This window comes from Solea solea, chromosome 1 (genome assembly GCF_958295425.1).
Source record: "Solea solea chromosome 1, fSolSol10.1, whole genome shotgun sequence".
In the NCBI taxonomy this organism is placed as follows: Eukaryota; Metazoa; Chordata; class Actinopteri; order Pleuronectiformes; family Soleidae; genus Solea; species Solea solea.
Window position 1 is genome coordinate 25,462,062 of NC_081134.1, and position 16,290 is coordinate 25,478,351.

At 45.1% G+C, this 16,290-nt stretch overlaps 2 protein-coding genes across 10 annotated transcripts in view; one reads left to right on the top strand and one right to left on the bottom strand.

Moving 5' to 3' along the window:
• rasal2 (RAS protein activator like 2) overlaps nt 1-601 on the top strand; it is a 37,986-nt gene extending 37,385 nt beyond the window's left edge. For all 7 annotated transcript variants that reach the window (XM_058635054.1, XM_058634907.1, XM_058634993.1 and 4 more), the window contains one exon: nt 57-601. In XM_058635054.1, coding sequence (XP_058491037.1) covers nt 57-224 — 168 coding nt within the window. In that variant the 3' untranslated portion in view covers nt 225-601. The remainder of the gene's footprint in view (nt 1-56) is intronic.
• Nucleotides 602-1,193: 592 nt separating this feature from the next.
• The window catches only part of LOC131463484 (discs large homolog 1-like protein), a 37,845-nt gene continuing 22,748 nt past the window's right edge, over nt 1,194-16,290 (bottom strand). For 2 of the 3 annotated variants that reach the window (XM_058635260.1, XM_058635416.1), the window contains 20 exons: nt 15,898-15,951; nt 15,749-15,799; nt 15,554-15,678; nt 14,457-14,626; nt 14,243-14,379; nt 13,802-13,946; nt 13,285-13,414; nt 13,009-13,165; nt 12,589-12,691; nt 12,396-12,510; nt 11,725-11,901; nt 11,226-11,292; nt 9,830-9,929; nt 8,301-8,342; nt 7,497-7,547; nt 2,822-2,923; nt 2,557-2,729; nt 2,065-2,174; nt 1,896-1,987; nt 1,194-1,779 (listed from right to left, as the gene is read on the bottom strand). In XM_058635260.1, coding sequence (XP_058491243.1) covers nt 1,673-1,779; nt 1,896-1,987; nt 2,065-2,174; nt 2,557-2,729; nt 2,822-2,923; nt 7,497-7,547; nt 8,301-8,342; nt 9,830-9,929; nt 11,226-11,292; nt 11,725-11,901; nt 12,396-12,510; nt 12,589-12,691; nt 13,009-13,165; nt 13,285-13,414; nt 13,802-13,946; nt 14,243-14,379; nt 14,457-14,626; nt 15,554-15,678; nt 15,749-15,799; nt 15,898-15,951 — 2,208 coding nt within the window. In that variant the 3' untranslated portion in view covers nt 1,194-1,672. Of the gene's footprint in view, nt 1,780-1,895; nt 1,988-2,064; nt 2,175-2,556; nt 2,730-2,821; nt 2,924-7,496; nt 7,548-8,300; nt 8,343-9,453; nt 9,488-9,829; nt 9,930-11,225; nt 11,293-11,724; nt 11,902-12,395; nt 12,511-12,588; nt 12,692-13,008; nt 13,166-13,284; nt 13,415-13,801; nt 13,947-14,242; nt 14,380-14,456; nt 14,627-15,553; nt 15,679-15,748; nt 15,800-15,897; nt 15,952-16,290 lie in introns of all 3 variants that reach the window. The other variant, XM_058635338.1, reaches the window with a different exon arrangement.

Genomic DNA, 16,290 nt, shown 5'->3' on the forward strand with positions numbered 1-16,290 from the left:
GATCGTCACCTGTCAGACTGACTTCCTGGCCGCCCTCTTTTCCTCTGTCCTATTAGGAGAAGAGGATCGGGTCTCTGGATGCGGCAAACTCTCGGCTGATGGCGGCGCTGACGCAGGTGAAGGAGCGCTACACGACACCACACCTGCACAACGGCCTGTCGCCTAGCAACCCCAGCAAACTGTCAATCACTGAGAACGGAGAGTTCAGGAACAGCAGCTGCTGATTGGGGGCACGTCTGACCCCGCCCACCTCACCTGTGTCGGATGTGGACATTCAATGATAGAGAGAGAGAGGATTTATAATCAGTATATAAATACTAAAGCTTTGTGTGGGAGTGTGTGTGTGAGTGCGTGCGTGTGTGTGAGTGTGTGTCACAGTGAGGAACAAACAAAACAATCTTCACTTTTTTTTCTAACAAATGTTTTTATTGTTTTTGTGTTGTGTTTTATTTGCAGCTTCGTTGTTTGTTTTTACATGATAACTTTGTTTATTTATTCCTTTGCGACCTCGTCCTGTTGCTGATCTACTGAAGTGTCACCTGTGGTATCAGGGTCAAAGGTCACACCTGTCTGCTGAATAAAAATCTGCCTGAAAACCTGACGTCTGTCGTCTCCATGGAAACGTGCTCTCACACACGTGAAGCGCGCTCACATACAAGTGAAATTTTAGACATTAAACTAACTTGATGAACAGGTAGTTTCATTCATGTGTTCATCACATTTATCATTAACTCAATGAACAGATATTTTCATTCATGTGTTCATCACATCCATCATTCGCATGAACAGATAGTTTCATTTGTGTTCATCACATCCATCAGTAAGTTGATTAACAGATAGTTTCATGCATGTGTTCATCACATCTATTAGATAGTGTCATTCATGTGTTCATCACATCCATCATTAACATGAACAGATAGTTTCATTCATGTGTTCATCACATCCATCATTAACATGAACAGGTAGTTTCATTCATGTGTTCATCACATTCGTCAGTAACTTGATGAATAGTTATAGTTATGGAAAATAAAGACCTGTGTCCGTTTGTGTGTGTGAGATCTCTTAAAATTGACCACAAGAGTTTGTTGCAGTACCACGAGTGGCCACAGGAAAACAGGCAGAGGGGGCGGAGATACATCCATGGAAGGAAGTGACGCTGCAGTTTCACAGAAGGAGGCAGAGTTTGGCACAGGTTTGTTTTCTTGTGAAGTTTTTTTTATTTATGTTTAAAAAAGAAAAGTAAAGATAGAGGAGGAGACTGAAGACAAAGAAAATATATTTATGTTCAAATCTCTTCAAATCTGATTAAACAATGCAGAGAAAACTTCAATATAGACTTTATTATTACAAAATAGGCAGTTTACCCACATCTTACTGTACAACAGGCTCCGCCCACACACCACCCACATCGTTGCCATAGAAACAAGACACGGACAACACTGAATCGGCCGTCTGCGCATGTTCACACTCCCACCACAAGAGGGCGCCACTATCAGACATGTCCCGACCTCAAACTCACGCAAGAAAATTAATTAAATTTTTAAAAAGTTTTCTTCACGCGAAATATTTAAACTTCACTTCAAATAAAACGTTAAAAATAAGAGAAACGTAAACTTTAGAAAAAGAAAAATTTTATCGAGGAGGAGGAAGAGGAGGACGAGGAGGAGGATCTTCACAACTTCTCCTTGGACTGAACCCAGATGAACGGACCTGACTGTTCCTCAATGATCTGCTTCACCTGATCATAGATGTCCTCCAGAGTGTCCCCCTGAACAACAGCTACACACACACACACACACACACACATTATTTATAAATAATAAAAAGCAGTTGTGTGATGGTCACAGTGTCCAGGCCACTGGAGGGCGCTGCTGCTGTTGCTGCTACTGTCTCACCTGTGAAGTGCTCAGTGAACTCCTGCTCCAGCTTGGTTGCTCTGTCAAAGGTTTTCCTGCTCTGCTCGTCCGTCAGACGCTTGTTCATGTCCCTGCAGGAAGAGACAGCGTCCACAGGTCGGTCAGAGAGACACAATAGGAACTGAGGACGATGATGAAGGACACTCACATGATGTTCTCCACAGACTTGGGTTTGATGAAGACGGCGATGGGGTGAAGCTGAGCCAACTGCAGCCTCTTGATGGCGTTTCCTGACACGTCCAGGATGCAGTGTTTCCCCTGACGACAGGAAAACAACTACATTTTAACCCCTTCACAAAACACCACTCACTCTCCCACACACACACTCACACTCACTCACTCACTCCCACACAAAAGCTCATAGATAAAACAGTGATTTTAACATCACACACTCACACTGCTGCCTCCATCACTAAGTTCTAATGTCTGACAAAGTGACCACACGAGGCAGCAGAGGAGCAGCAGCTCTTGTGTCACCGCAGCTAAAATCACTGATTTTCTCTCTGGTGTGGGAGAGTGAGATAAAGACGTGATCATGTGACGTAGCGACCGAATGTAACACCTGAACTGTCCCTTTAACTGTTCTCTATTCCACGCTGTCAGCTGATCATCATGATCAGGGTCCAGCAGGGGCTGTTACCTTCTCAGCGACCTCTCGCACTGACTGCACGCTGGTTCCGTACAGGTGGTTGTTGTATTGACCCGCCTCGATGAACTTGTGGTCCTGGATGTCCTTCTCCATCTGCTCCCTGGACACCACAAAGTGATAATCTCGTCCGTCCACCTCGTAGTCCCGCTTCGGCCGCGTCGTATCTGAGGGGGAGGGGCCAGAAAAAACAAAAACAAACACGTTAATGCTTTGAGAATGAATCCGATCAAAAATCAATAAAGATGAAGAATCTCACGCGGGACGCAGGATCCGAACTTGTCGGGAAACTCAGAGATCAGGTCGTCATTGATCCGATCTTTCATGGGTCCCAGGATGATGACGGGACGCGTGTAGTTCACTGTCGCACACAAAAAGTCTACATTCATTCATTCACAAACGTTTGTCTTTTTACTGATTACAAACTTCAAACTATACTATATCTATTTTTATATATATACATATATATATACACACACATACGTATATACAGATACATACAGTATGTGTATATATGTACATATATGTATATATACATAAACATGTGTGTATATACACATACATATATACATATTTATATATACCTATGTGTGTATATATACATATATTTATGTGTATATATATACACATATATACAAATATGTATATGTACGTATGTGTGTATATATATACATATACACACATATGTATATGAGTATATATACATACTGTATGTATACATATATACATATACATCTATATATACATATACATAATGTATGTATACATATATGTATATATGTATGTGTGTATCTATATATACATATGTATACACATTCGTATATGTATTTTCATATGTCTATATACATATATGTATATATACATATATGTACTGTATATATATATACACACATATATGTATATATATACATGTGTATATATACATACAGTATATATAGTATGTATATATACACGTACTGTATGAGTATATATACATATATGTATATATACGTATATATGTGTGTATATACACATATACATATATGTATATACTACATATATGTGTATACATATGTATAGGAGTATATATACATACTGTATGTATACATATATAGATATATGTATATATACGTATGTGTGTGTATCTATATATACATACATATATGTACATACATACATATGTATATAAATATTAACGTATACATATGTATATGTGTATATATTTATATACATATGTATATGTTAATATTTATATACATATGTATATATACTCATACACATATGTATATATGCATATATACATATGTGTATACAGTAGGGCAAAAAAGTATTTAGTCAGCCACCGATTGTGCAAGTTCTCCCACTTAAAATGTTGACAGAGGTCTGTAATTTTCAGGTACACTTCAACTGTGAGAGACAGAATGTGAAATCCTGGAAATCACATTGTAGGATTTTTAAAGAATTCATTTGTAAATTATGGTGGAAAATAAGTATTTGGTCAATAACAAAAGTTCAACTCAATACTTTGTAATATAACCTTTGTTGGCAATGACAGAGGTCAAATGTTTACTGTAGGTCTTCACCAGGTTTGCACACACTGTAGCTGGTATTTTGGCCCATTCCTCCATGCAGATCTCCTCTAGAGCAGTGATGTTTTGGGGCTGTTGCTGGGCAACACAGACTTTCAACTTCCTCCACAGATTTTCTATGGGGTTGAGGTCTGGAGACTGGCTAGGCCACTCTAGGACCTTGAAATGCTTCTTACGGAGCCACTCCTTCGTTGCCCGTGAGGTGTGTTTGGGGTCATTGTCATGCTGGAAGACCCAGCCACATTTCATCTTCAATGCTCTCACTGATGGAAGGAGGTTTTGGCTCAAAACCTCATGATACATGGCCCCAATCATTCTTTCCTTAACACGGATCAGTTGTCCTGTCCCCTTTGCAGAAAAACAGCCCCCAAGCATGATGTTTCCACCCCCATGCTTCACAGTAAGTATGGTGTTCTTAGGATGCAACTCAGCATTCTTCTTCCTCCAAACACGATGAGTTGAGTTTGTACCAAAAAGTTCTATTTTGGTTTCATCTGACCACATGACATTCTCCCAATCCTCTTCTGGATCATCCATATGCTCTCTAGCAAACTTCAGACGGGCCTGGACATGTACTGGCTTAAGCAGGGGGACACGTCTGGCACTGCAGGATTTGATTCCCTGTCGGCGTAGTGTGTTACTGATGGTAACCTTATTACTTTGGTCCCAGCTCTCTGCAGGTCATTCACCAGGTCCCCCCATGTAGTTGTGGAATTTTTGCTCAACGTTCTCATGATCATTTTGACCCCACGGGATGAGATCTTGCATGGAGCCCCAGATCGAGGGAGATTATCAATGGTCTTGGATGTCTTCCATTTTCTAATAATTGCTCCCACAGTTGATTTATTCACACCAAGCTGCTTGCCTATTTTAGATTCACTCTTCCCAGCCTCGTGCAGGTCTACAAATTTGTTCCTGGTGTCCTTGGACAGCTCTTTGGTCTTGGCTATGGTGGAGTTTGTAGTCTGACTGTTTGATGATGGATGATATGACCAAGGGGAAGCATGTAGATGATGAAGAGGAGGGGGCCGAGCACCGAACCTTGGGGAACACCAGTGGAGACAGGGAAGGTATTTGATTTGAAGTTGTTTATGGAAACATAATGATGGCGGTCGGAGAGGTAGGAGGAGAACCAGGAGAGTGCTGTGCCGGAGATGGCGATGGTTTGGAGACGGTGGAGGAGGATGCTGTGGTCGATGGTGTTAAATGCTGCACTGAGGTCGAGGAGGAGGAGGATGGAGAGTGAACCAGAGTCGGCGGAAAGGAGGAGGTCGTTGGTGACTTTTAGGAGGGCTGTTTCTGTACTGTGATGGGGGCGAAAACCGGATTGGAATGTTTCAAACAGTTGGGAGTTGAGGAGATATTGCTGGAGCTGTGAAATGATGGCGCGTTCCAATATTTTTGACATGGGAGGGAGTGGGAGGTTGGAGATGGGTCTGAAGTTGTCCAGGTGGTCGGGGTCTAGGCCAGGTTTCTTCAGCCGGGTGTGATGGTGGATAGTTTGAGAGTGGGAGGAACAGGAAAGGAGCTAAGGGAGGAGTTTATGATGGTGGTGATGGTGGTGATGGTGGTGATGGTGATGGTGGTGATGAGTGGCGTGAGAGTGGGGATGCAGGCTTTCAGGAGGGGGGCTGGGATGGGGTCAAGGTGGCAGGTTTTTAGCATCATGTCTGAGAGTAGTTTGGTAGTGTCTGTGGGGGATAAGGGAGCAAAGGAGGACAAGCCATGGTGTGTGGTCATAATGAGGTCGAATTCTGGGGGGGGGGGTGAGCTGAGACAGAGGTATGAAGTGTGATGTGGATGATTTGGATTTTGGAGTGAAAAAATAGTTAAAAAAGTAATTATTGCATTTGTCTGTGGTGAATGTGGAGGTGATATTGTCTTTGGGTTTGGTGAGCTGGGCAAAGGTGGTGAACAGGGTACGTGGGTTTGATGCATTGGAGTGTATTATTTGGGAGAAGTAGTTTGACCGGCGGTGTTTAAAGCTGTGATGTAGGTGGAGGTGAAGTGTTTAAATGCATCAGCGTGGACAGTAAGACCGGTTTAGTTATGGAGTGGTTTGAGTTGTCTGCGTTTGCGTTTGAGTTGGTGGAGATCAGGAGTATACCATGGGGCAGAGGCAGAAAAGGAGACTGTTTTTGTTTTGAGGGGAGCAAGTTGGTTAAGGCAGGAGGAGAGAGGGACTGGTTATAGTGATCGACAAGTTCTGTAGTGGTGGAATCTGTGGAGAGGGAGGAGCGAGATAGTGATTCAGATATGAAGGATGAAAATGAGAAGGGGTTGAGTGATTTGAGATTGCGGAAGGTTATTGACCGGGTTTGACTGGGTGTTGGAGTGGGGATGACAATGTCCATGGTGATGGCTCGGTGGTCAGATATTGTGAGGTCAGATAGTGTAAGGTTGTGGACTGAGAGTGGGGCTGAGGAGCAGACGAGGTCGAGGATATGTCCATGGGAATGCGTGGGTGAGTTGACATGTTGTGTGAGGTTAAAGCAATTTAATATGTCCAGGAAGTCTGCAGTGAATTTTGAACTCAGAGTGTCGATGTGGATGTTGAAATCGCCAAGGAGGAGGATAAATGAAGAGTGGAAGAGAGCTGGGTATAGAAGTCTGTGAAGTCTGAGAGAAATGATTAACAGTTTTGGGGGGGACGGTAGATTATGGCAATGAGAAGTGACCGAGAACCAGGAAGTCGAAAAACCAGGTGTTCAAATGATGATGTGGGTGGAATGGAGATGGGGCGGAGTTTGAGTCTGCTGTGGTAGATGACAGCAATGCCTCCCCCCCTACGGTCAGGGCGGGGGTTGTCCAGATAAAGGTATCCAGATGGTGTTGTTTGGTTGAGTGCGATGTAGTCTGATGGTTTATGCCAGGTTTCGGTAAGACAGAGTAAATCCAATTCATTGTCCAGTATAAATTCGTGCAGAAGGAGACTTTTATTGTTGACTGACCGGGTGTTGAGTAGAGCTGTCTTGAGAGGCTTTTGTTGTGAAGTCCTTGTGACGGAAGTTGAGACAGGGAGGAGGTTGAAATTAGTCATGTGACCATTGCGCGGATGACGTAAGAAGAAGAGCTTCTTAAAGAAGAAGAGCTTCTTAAAGAAGAAGTTACAGGTCTGTGAGAGCCAGAGATCTTGCTTGTTTGTAGGTGACCAAATACTTATTTTCCACCATAATTTACAAATAAATTCTTTAAAAATCCTACAATGTGATTTCCAGGATTTTGTACTTGCACAATCGGTGGCTGATTAAATACTTTTTTGCCCCACTGTATATATACACACACATATATGTATATATATACATATGTATATAAAAGAGTGATATAATATACAAAAGTGTCAGGAAACAGCTGAGTGTGTTTTACCTTCCTGCTGAACGACAGGTTCATACGACAAGACGTACTCCTCCTGTCCACCTAAACGGATCAGAAAATGAACTGTAAGTAAAAAAAACCTGAACTGTCCCTTTAAATTTAAAATGCTATTTCTCACCAACGATAATCAGAAAAACTAAAAAAAATACAAGTGCATGCTGGGAATTTCAGCGGAACTCTGGATACAACTGTGACACGCTAACGTTAAAGTTGCAATACGGTGATTCTGTGATAAGCGATCATTTACACGTCATGACATCATCTTCTCCTGTGAGGAGCTTTTTAAATATTTGATTAATGAACTCATCATTGTTTATTTTTTAAAGATCGTTAAATAACATTAATGTGCTACATTCTGTGACATTAAGTCCCCCCCTTCAGTCGCGTGATGTCACACACGCACACTGTGACATTAAGTCCCGCCCCTTCAGTCACTGTGATGTCACACACACATACGTCACATTTAGTCCCGCCCCTTCAGTCGTGTGATGTCACACACACACACTGTTAAATTTAGACCCGCCCTCACCTGAGAGGGTCAAAGGTCGTCAGATAAATGACAGTCCCGCCCTAAAGTGTTGATATTTATACAAAAACAAGATGGTGGTTTGATTGAAGCTGCTGTGTTTCATGCAGCAGCCAGGGGGCGCTCAGGAGCATCAGCAGGTTACTGGCCAATCAGTGGTTTGTGCTCATTCATGTGATGAGTGGGGTGGGGCGTGTGTGGGGGGCGGGGTTAGTCGGAGCTCACGGCGATCGTTAGTGTTTCAGGCGGAGGAGGAGCTTGGGACTTACGGTAGCTACTCTCGCTATCGCTGGCGTTAGAGGTCAGATGTTCTGAAATCACAGTAAAACACAGGAGAACACAGTCAGCCAGAGCATCTATTACCCATGATGCTTTGCCCCCAAGCTGAAAACAATCACAAGGATTGGGATAGATGGTGTGAGTGCAGACGTACTTCCTGTTTGACCTTCGGTTTGTTTTGAATTTACTGGCGCGAGCCACCAGGGGGGCATAGCACACAAAGAACCAGTTTCTGTCATTTTTCAGCTTCTTAAATGTGAATCATTTCTAGTTTCTTTGATTTTTCAGCTTGAATCATTTTGTTTGTGGACAAAAACATTAAGAACATTAAGAACATCATTGGATTCTGCTGAAATTCCTGTATTTGTTCCAATCAATTCCACTCCCTTTTTTCTCTCGGTTTAAAAAAAAAGTTTGACCTATTTTATATGGAATAATAAACGTCCTACACTGCGTCTTTCTCTTCTTTATCTAACATATAACCGGGGAGGGCCTAAACGACCCAACATGAAACTTTATTACTGGGCAGTTCATGTTAGAGAGGTTCCAGCCTGAGTGGAGATACATAATAAAAGTCCCACTGTACTTATGTGTTTATTGATATGTCTTATTATTATTTTTATATTTTGTAGAATCCTTTTTTACTGATTTGATAAACCCTAATGGGTGTGTGGGAGTGGGGGTGTATATGATGTGTGTGTATATATTAATGGAGAAAGTAGAGGACATATTATGTAAATCTCCGTTTGTTGCAGCTCTAATATAAACAGGAAGCAGCTCTAATATTTTTATAAACAGGAAGCAGCTCCAATATTCTAATATAAACCGGAAGCAGATCTAATATTCTAATATAAACAGGAAGTAGATCTTTATACTGACAGCGACACAGACACCATGAGTGGTATGTGTGAGAGAGTGAGTGTGTGTGTGTGAGAGAGTGAGTGAGTGAGAGTGTGTGTGTATGTGTGTGTATGTGTGAGAGAGTGAGTGTGTGTGTGTGTGGGAGAGTGAGTGTGTTTACAGTTTCCTGTCTCACAGTGAGATAAAGACGTGATCATGTGACGATCATGAAAAGTCTTTTGTGACGTGGTTTTCAGCAGCAGGGGGCGCTGTCAGTGTCTGGTGGAGGTTTGGAGGACTTACTGTGAGCTCTGGACAGAACGTCGTCGCTGTTGTCCTAAGGTCAGCGCCGCACAAACAACCAGGAGAAAACAACAACCACACAAACACAACGTTACTGAGTAACAGCGACAGACTGAGAGCAGAGGGAACAACGCTGGTCACCATGGCAACAGGGCGCAGGAGCAGCAGGAGGAGGGACCAAAATTCATGTGACATTTCTGAGGACCACCACCAGGGGGCGTTTTGGCAGTGACAGTTTCAGCCGAGCCCTGTTACCATGACAACCACCAGCACGTTTGCAGCACGCCGCCACCAGCTGACCTCTCTTCCTGTCGCTGACCAGTCAAGCCCCGCCCATGCCCCTCCCCCATCCCACCCCCGCAGAGCTGGTACTCACGGTCGACATCGCTGGTCTCCTGCTTGTTCGTCTCTTTGCTCTTGTAGAACGGAAACTTTCGGGAAAAGAGGTTCTTTTTACGCTTGTCATTGAGAGACTGCTGCTGAGGAGGAGGTGGAGGAGCAGGAGGGGGAAGAGGAGCAGGAGGAGGATGAGGAGTAGGAGGAGGAGGAGGAGCAGGAGGAGTAGGAGGAGCAGGAGAAGGAGGAGCAGAAGGAGGAGCAGGAGCAGGATTAGGAGGAGGAGGAGGTGGTGATGGAATAAAAACAGAAGAAGAGATGAGGACGTCTCTGTGTCTGAACACTTCTGTCTTATCCACTGTTATTAACCAGTTACTGATCAGTTATTAACCAGTTACTGATCAGTTATTAACCAGTTATTGATCAGTTATTAACCAGTTATTGGTCAGTTATTAACTAGTTACTGATCAGTTATTACTGAAAAGTTTGAATAAGAAACGGAACAATAAAAGTCGTTGTTGACGTTGGTGAATTCAGTCACTAGATGCACAAAGTGCTAATAACGAGAAGAGATCATGATTATTGATCAGTTATTTCACGTGACTGACATGAAGGCAGCACCACAAGGCGGAGCTGTAGCTTTATGTTTCGTAAAGTAACTTTAGGTAACAACAAATGAAGGCGGAGCATAGAGAGAGAAGGCGGAGCACAGAGAGAGAAGACCCCGCCCGTTTATAATGTGAATCATTATTCTTTTTTCGTCCCGTTCTTGACGAGTCAAACTTTGATTGGACAGTTTTTGTGTGGGTAAATAAAAAGTGGGTGGAGCCACAGAGTCAGACTGAATGGTCGCGTTCTTTGTAAAGAGAAAACACTGAACGCGAAACGCCCACATTTACACACTGACAGTGAACGCAGCACAGAGAGAGAGACATGACATGCGGGCGACATGCAGACATCAGCTGACTGACACAACTTGGAGGATGTCATGTGACGAAGAGGGCGAGGCATAAAAAAGTACATTTTAGGCAGAAGAAATGGACGCTTTTGTGTTTTTGACTCTTTGTGACGTCATTGCGTGACAACGGTCAACATCAGATGTTACATGCTCAGCATTAGAGAGAGAGACGGGGGGGGGGGTTGGTGTTGACTGGTGAGGAGGAGGAGGAGGAGGAAGGTATGAGCAGCAGACAGACATCAATGTCAAGCGTTTCTCCCCGCCCCCCTGGGTCAAACCGTGTGTTACAGAGCAGCGTTGGCGATGTGTTCAGGTGTTAAAGCAGCGCGCTGAGTAGACCGTGGCTCAGCGGCCGCAGACGTCCACATGCTGTTAACTGGTCAGCGGCGTCACGCGTTAGTGGGCGGAGCTCAGGTGGCAGCGGCGGTGCGTCACTCTGGAAAAACGTCATGCATAATCAGCTGCTTCTCACACTCACCCCGCGCTCTCCAGACTTGGCGTTGAACTTCACCGTCTTTAACCTCGCCCTCTCTTTCTTCTCCACCCTGTGGTTCGACGAGACAAAAGGTCAGAGGTCACACATCGTGCAGGCACAAGTCCATGGCATTGTTCTGCCTGTTAGACTTCACTCACTCTCACACTAAACCTCATAGAGCAGCGGGGACACAGGAGCTGCTGGTCCTTTGCTGCCTCGTGTGGTCACTTTGTGTCACTGAGTTAAGTCTAAATGAAATATTTCAAATGCCAAATTCATTAAAATCAGACATTAGAACTTAGTGATGGACGCAGCAGAGGATCAACAGCTCCTGTGTGTGTGATGTTAAAATCAGTGATTTTAACATGAGGTTTGGTGTGTGAGAGAGTGTGTGTGTGTGAGAGAGAGTGAGTGCGTGCTTTACAAACCTTTTTTCATTTTTTTTCAAGCAGAATGAAAAACCTGAACTACACCTTTAAAAAACAACAATGAGTCAACTGACCGTCTCTTGCTGGGGATCACGCCCACTTCCTCCACCTCGCCCTGAGCGGTCAGCTGACGCGCCTGCCACCACTCGTCATCGGACGCGTTCACCACGTGAAGGATGTCGCCGAACTTAAAGTTGAGACCCTGACTGGGCAGACCCGAGTCTCTGGTCTTATCATAGTCAAAGAGAGCTCTACGTGCGCACACACACACACAAACACACACCATTACTACTTAAACGCACATTTTCAAAAACAATTTACCTGGATTTGTTCCCGATGTGACTTTGAAATTATATTAACAAAGATACTAAATTTCGAATTGTTTTTCCGAATGAACTAAAAGAAACAGACTTTTATTCTGAAAACTGTTGGGTTGAGTTTAAAAGCATGGATGAACAGAAACTGAGACTTTTAGTTTGAAAATTGTAGGCTGTGTTTTAAAATGAACAAAAAGAAACAGACTTTTATTCTGAAAACTGTGGGGTTGTTTTTAAGCATGGGTGATCAGAAACTGAGAGTTTTACTTTGAAAATTGTAGGGTGTGGATGAACAAAAAAAACAGACTTTTATTCTGAAAAAAGTGGGGTTGTTTTTAAGCGTGGATGAACAGAAACTGATACTTTTATTTTGAAAATACAGAGATACTATCCATGTATTGAGCAGGTCAGTCCTCTGAAATCCTCACCTGACGTACAGCGACCTCTTCTGGCTGGTGCGCAGAGAACCGGACCCTGAGCTGATGCTGCTGTTCATCATCTGCTCCCTCAGGTCGTGGATCTTTGCTTCAAAGCGGCTGTAATCTGAAACACAGACACCAGAGGTCACCAGAGGTCATCACATCACAATATTTAACCTGTGCTCGTCTGTGTGTGTGTCACCCTCTGGCCTGTAGTGGGCGATGATGGTCACCGTCTGTCCGGCGTTCTTCAGGGCGGCGGCGGCCTGTTCGTGGGTGGCGCTACGCAGATCTACGCCGTTCACCTGAAAACACCCACAGCCCACGGTTACTATAACACTGGTGTACTTGTGAGGTCCTTGAACTATTGACAGGCGACCTTGTTTGTGGGGACGTGTGGTTGTGAGGACGTCTGAGTGGTCCTCACAACCACAGTAGTTATGGAAGCGCCTGTGCTCTGGAGCTCCATCTAGTGGACATCCTAATGGACGTCATCGAGCTACAGGCGGCTTTTCTGACTGCTACGCTGTGAAGGAGGAGTTTAGAACAAATACCTTGTGTACACTCCTTTCAATGGGAGGGGAATTGGTATTGGTGTGTGTGTGTGTGTGTGTGTACACACTGATACAAGTCTGTCTCCTTTCCTCAGCTCGCCGCACAGGTCAGCTGGTCCTCCGGCGAGGATGAAGGAGATGAAGATTCCCTCTCCGTCCTCGCCGCCCACGATGTTAAAGCCGAGGCCGGTCGCTCCTCGGTGCAGCACCACCTTCCTCGGCTCTCTGTGGGAGGAGACAGCAGCTGTCAATCACTCCTCCAAGGGTCACATGGCCAACACTGTTTAATTTCAATAGACAAAAAAAAAACAGGAAGTGACATCAGAGTCAGAATGTGATCTCACCGCGTGACATCATCATCTCCCAGCATGCTCTTCGGGGTCGGGGAGTAGCGTCCCGATGGTGCTGGCGGTGGGAGGGGCTGACCCAGGAAGGGGGGCGGGCTGATATGGTTCTCCATGTGCTGTGAGTACGCTACAAACAGACAGACAAACAAAAAATTGATTGAGATTAGCTCGATGGTTAACACTGAGACAAAGCAGGACAAAGGACAGATGGACAGGTGGAGGACAGATGAAGGACATGAGGACAGATGGACAGGAAGACAGATGAAGGACATGAGGACAGATGGACAGGAAGACAGATGAAGGACATGAGGACAGATGGACAGGAAGACAAATGAAGGACATGAGGACAGATGGACTGGAAGACAGATGGAGGACAGATGAAGGATAGGTGGACAGATGGGGGACAGATGGAGGACATGAGAACAGATGGACATATGGAGAACATGAGGACAGGTTGGGGACAGGTGAAGGACAGATGGAAGACAGGTGGGGGACAGGTGGAGGACATGCTCACAGTTGGTGAGGTCTGGTGGAGCAAAGCTCTCGTTCATGAAGACACTGTTGGGTTTGGCCACTTTTAAGTAAACCACGTCTGGAGTGTTTTTCAGGGCAGTGACGGCGTGTTCGTGGCTCACTTCCTCCAGACACGCACTGTTCACCTGCAACCATCACAAAATAAAAGTTAGACTTTTATTTTGAAATGTTTTTTTCACAGTTTCCTCGTCTGACTATGAATCTGTTCTTCTATAATCTTGATTTTATTTTTATTAAGTGGTTTTTCTTTAAACGTTAGCTTCAGTAATGACAGTAACATAGTTTGCTCACTTTAGTGATCTTTAAAACATGCACGTTTTGTTTGTAACATAGTTATCATGTTGTTATTTTACTGTAACCGCGTCATCTCTGCTGACATACAGAGTCAACAGGAAGTAGGGGGGCGTGGCCACATGCTTACAGCCAGCAGCTTGTCTCCGATCTGCAGCCGCCCGTCTTTGTGTGCGGCTCCTCCCTCAATGATCTTGGTGACGTAGATGCTGTTGTCGCCTGGGATGTGCTGGTTCCCGACTCCGCCCGCGATGCTGAAGCCCAGACCTGCACCACACCAGGACCAGGACTCAGTGAGATTAAAACCACCACCACACCCGTCCCACCACCGTCACCAAGGTTACCTTTGGGTCCCTTCACCAGTTTGATCTCCATCACTTTCTCGGACACAGGTTTCCTGCGGCGGACGTAGAGTCGGACGAGTGAGCCCGCCTCCTTCAGGGCCTCCACGGCACGGCTGTGGGTCACATCTCGTACGTCCACCTCGTTGACCCTCAGGATGACGTCGTTCACCCTGAAACAACAGCAGCAACACAGTCGTCCTGAGACTGAGCACGCACGCGCACACGCACACACACCAAACCTCATAAAGAAAGGGACAGAGGAGCTGCTGGTCTACTGTTGCCTCATGTGGTCACTTTGTGTGACTGAGGTCAATATGAATGAATAATTAAAAATGCCGAATTTTACTTAATCAGACATTTGAACTTAGTGATGGAGACAGCAGTGGATCAACAACTCCTGTGTAGAGTTCCCAACGGGGTACGGTCCGAAAAATTCTGCAAATAAGGCGGGTCAGGTCGGGCCTCAGGCTTCCTTTTTTCCCCTCATAAAACACATTTCTTGCAGTTTGTAAATTATATGTTGATTGATGTGAATCAATCAACTGGATGAAAGAGACTGGTGCTGCGTCTGCGTCAGCAGCAGCAGCAGCAGCAGCCGCTCCCGCTGCAAATAAAACACCGCGCTTCGTTCAATGGGAAAATGTATTTCGGGCTGGGTCAGGTTTGGGCGGACAATGGACAATTCATGCTGGTATGTCAGGCCGATTCAGACCCACGGGCTGGGTCGGGTCGGGTTGTAATTTTCAGGCCAGTTGAGAATTCTACTCCTGTGTGTGTGTGTGTGCGTGTGTGTGCGTGTGTGTGTGTGTGTGTGTGTGACGTTAAAATCAGTGATTTTTTCACTGAGGTTTGGTGTGAGAGAGTGAGTGTTTACAAACTTCACTTTCCTGTTGGAAAAGTCTGTGAGAGCCCAAAGCCCATCATCATCATCATCATCATCACCTGGATCAGGTGTGTCACACTGATACATTATGAATAAAGCAGTGAAAGGCAGTGCCACACAGCAGGGTAATCTGGGTAATAGACACCATTCTGAAAGTAAACGTGTTGTTTTAAAGCTTGTGTGTGTGTGTGGGTGCGTGTGTGCGTGCGGGGACCTGAGACGTGCATCCTGGGCGGCCGCTCCTCCTGCGATGACTTTGGTGATGAAGATACTGGGGTCTTCACCGATGTGTGGGTTGTCCGTGCCGCCCGCGATGCTGAAGCCCAAACCCGAGTTGCCCTGGAAACCAAAAACACACCAATCAATGACATGGATCAGTGTTTAAACGATCATTCAAACGTGTTCTTACCCTCTCCAGTGTGATTTCCTCATACTCATAATCAGCCTCTGTCCCGTTCACCTGCAAACACACACAACTATTACTATTGCACTGCTATTGGCTGATGGCAGCTGTCAATCACTCTGGTGTCTACTAATATATATTTGGTGTGGACTCACGTATGGGGGCGTGTCCAGACTGTCCGAGTTGACCACCAAAGGAGCAGGATTGGCCTGAGGAGAGAGGACACGTCATCGACGCCACGCCCCCAAAATCAAACCACACCCACATGTCATCAGCAACTGCTCCCCCAGAGCTCCACCCCCACAATCACATGCACACACAACTGCAGTCAGACAGGAAGTGAGCAGCGAGGACAGTCGTACGTACACAGCACTGACACACGAAGACAACAAGCAAAGTCCCTCCCCCTCCCTTTTCTTCTTCTAGACCCTTCAGTCAGTCACTCAGTCACTCAGTCACTCACTCGAACGGTGGAGCCAGATAAGCTTTCAAAAGTCATACAAGGGAAACATGGAATTTCTTTCTACTTCAGCAGCGGCTGAGAGATA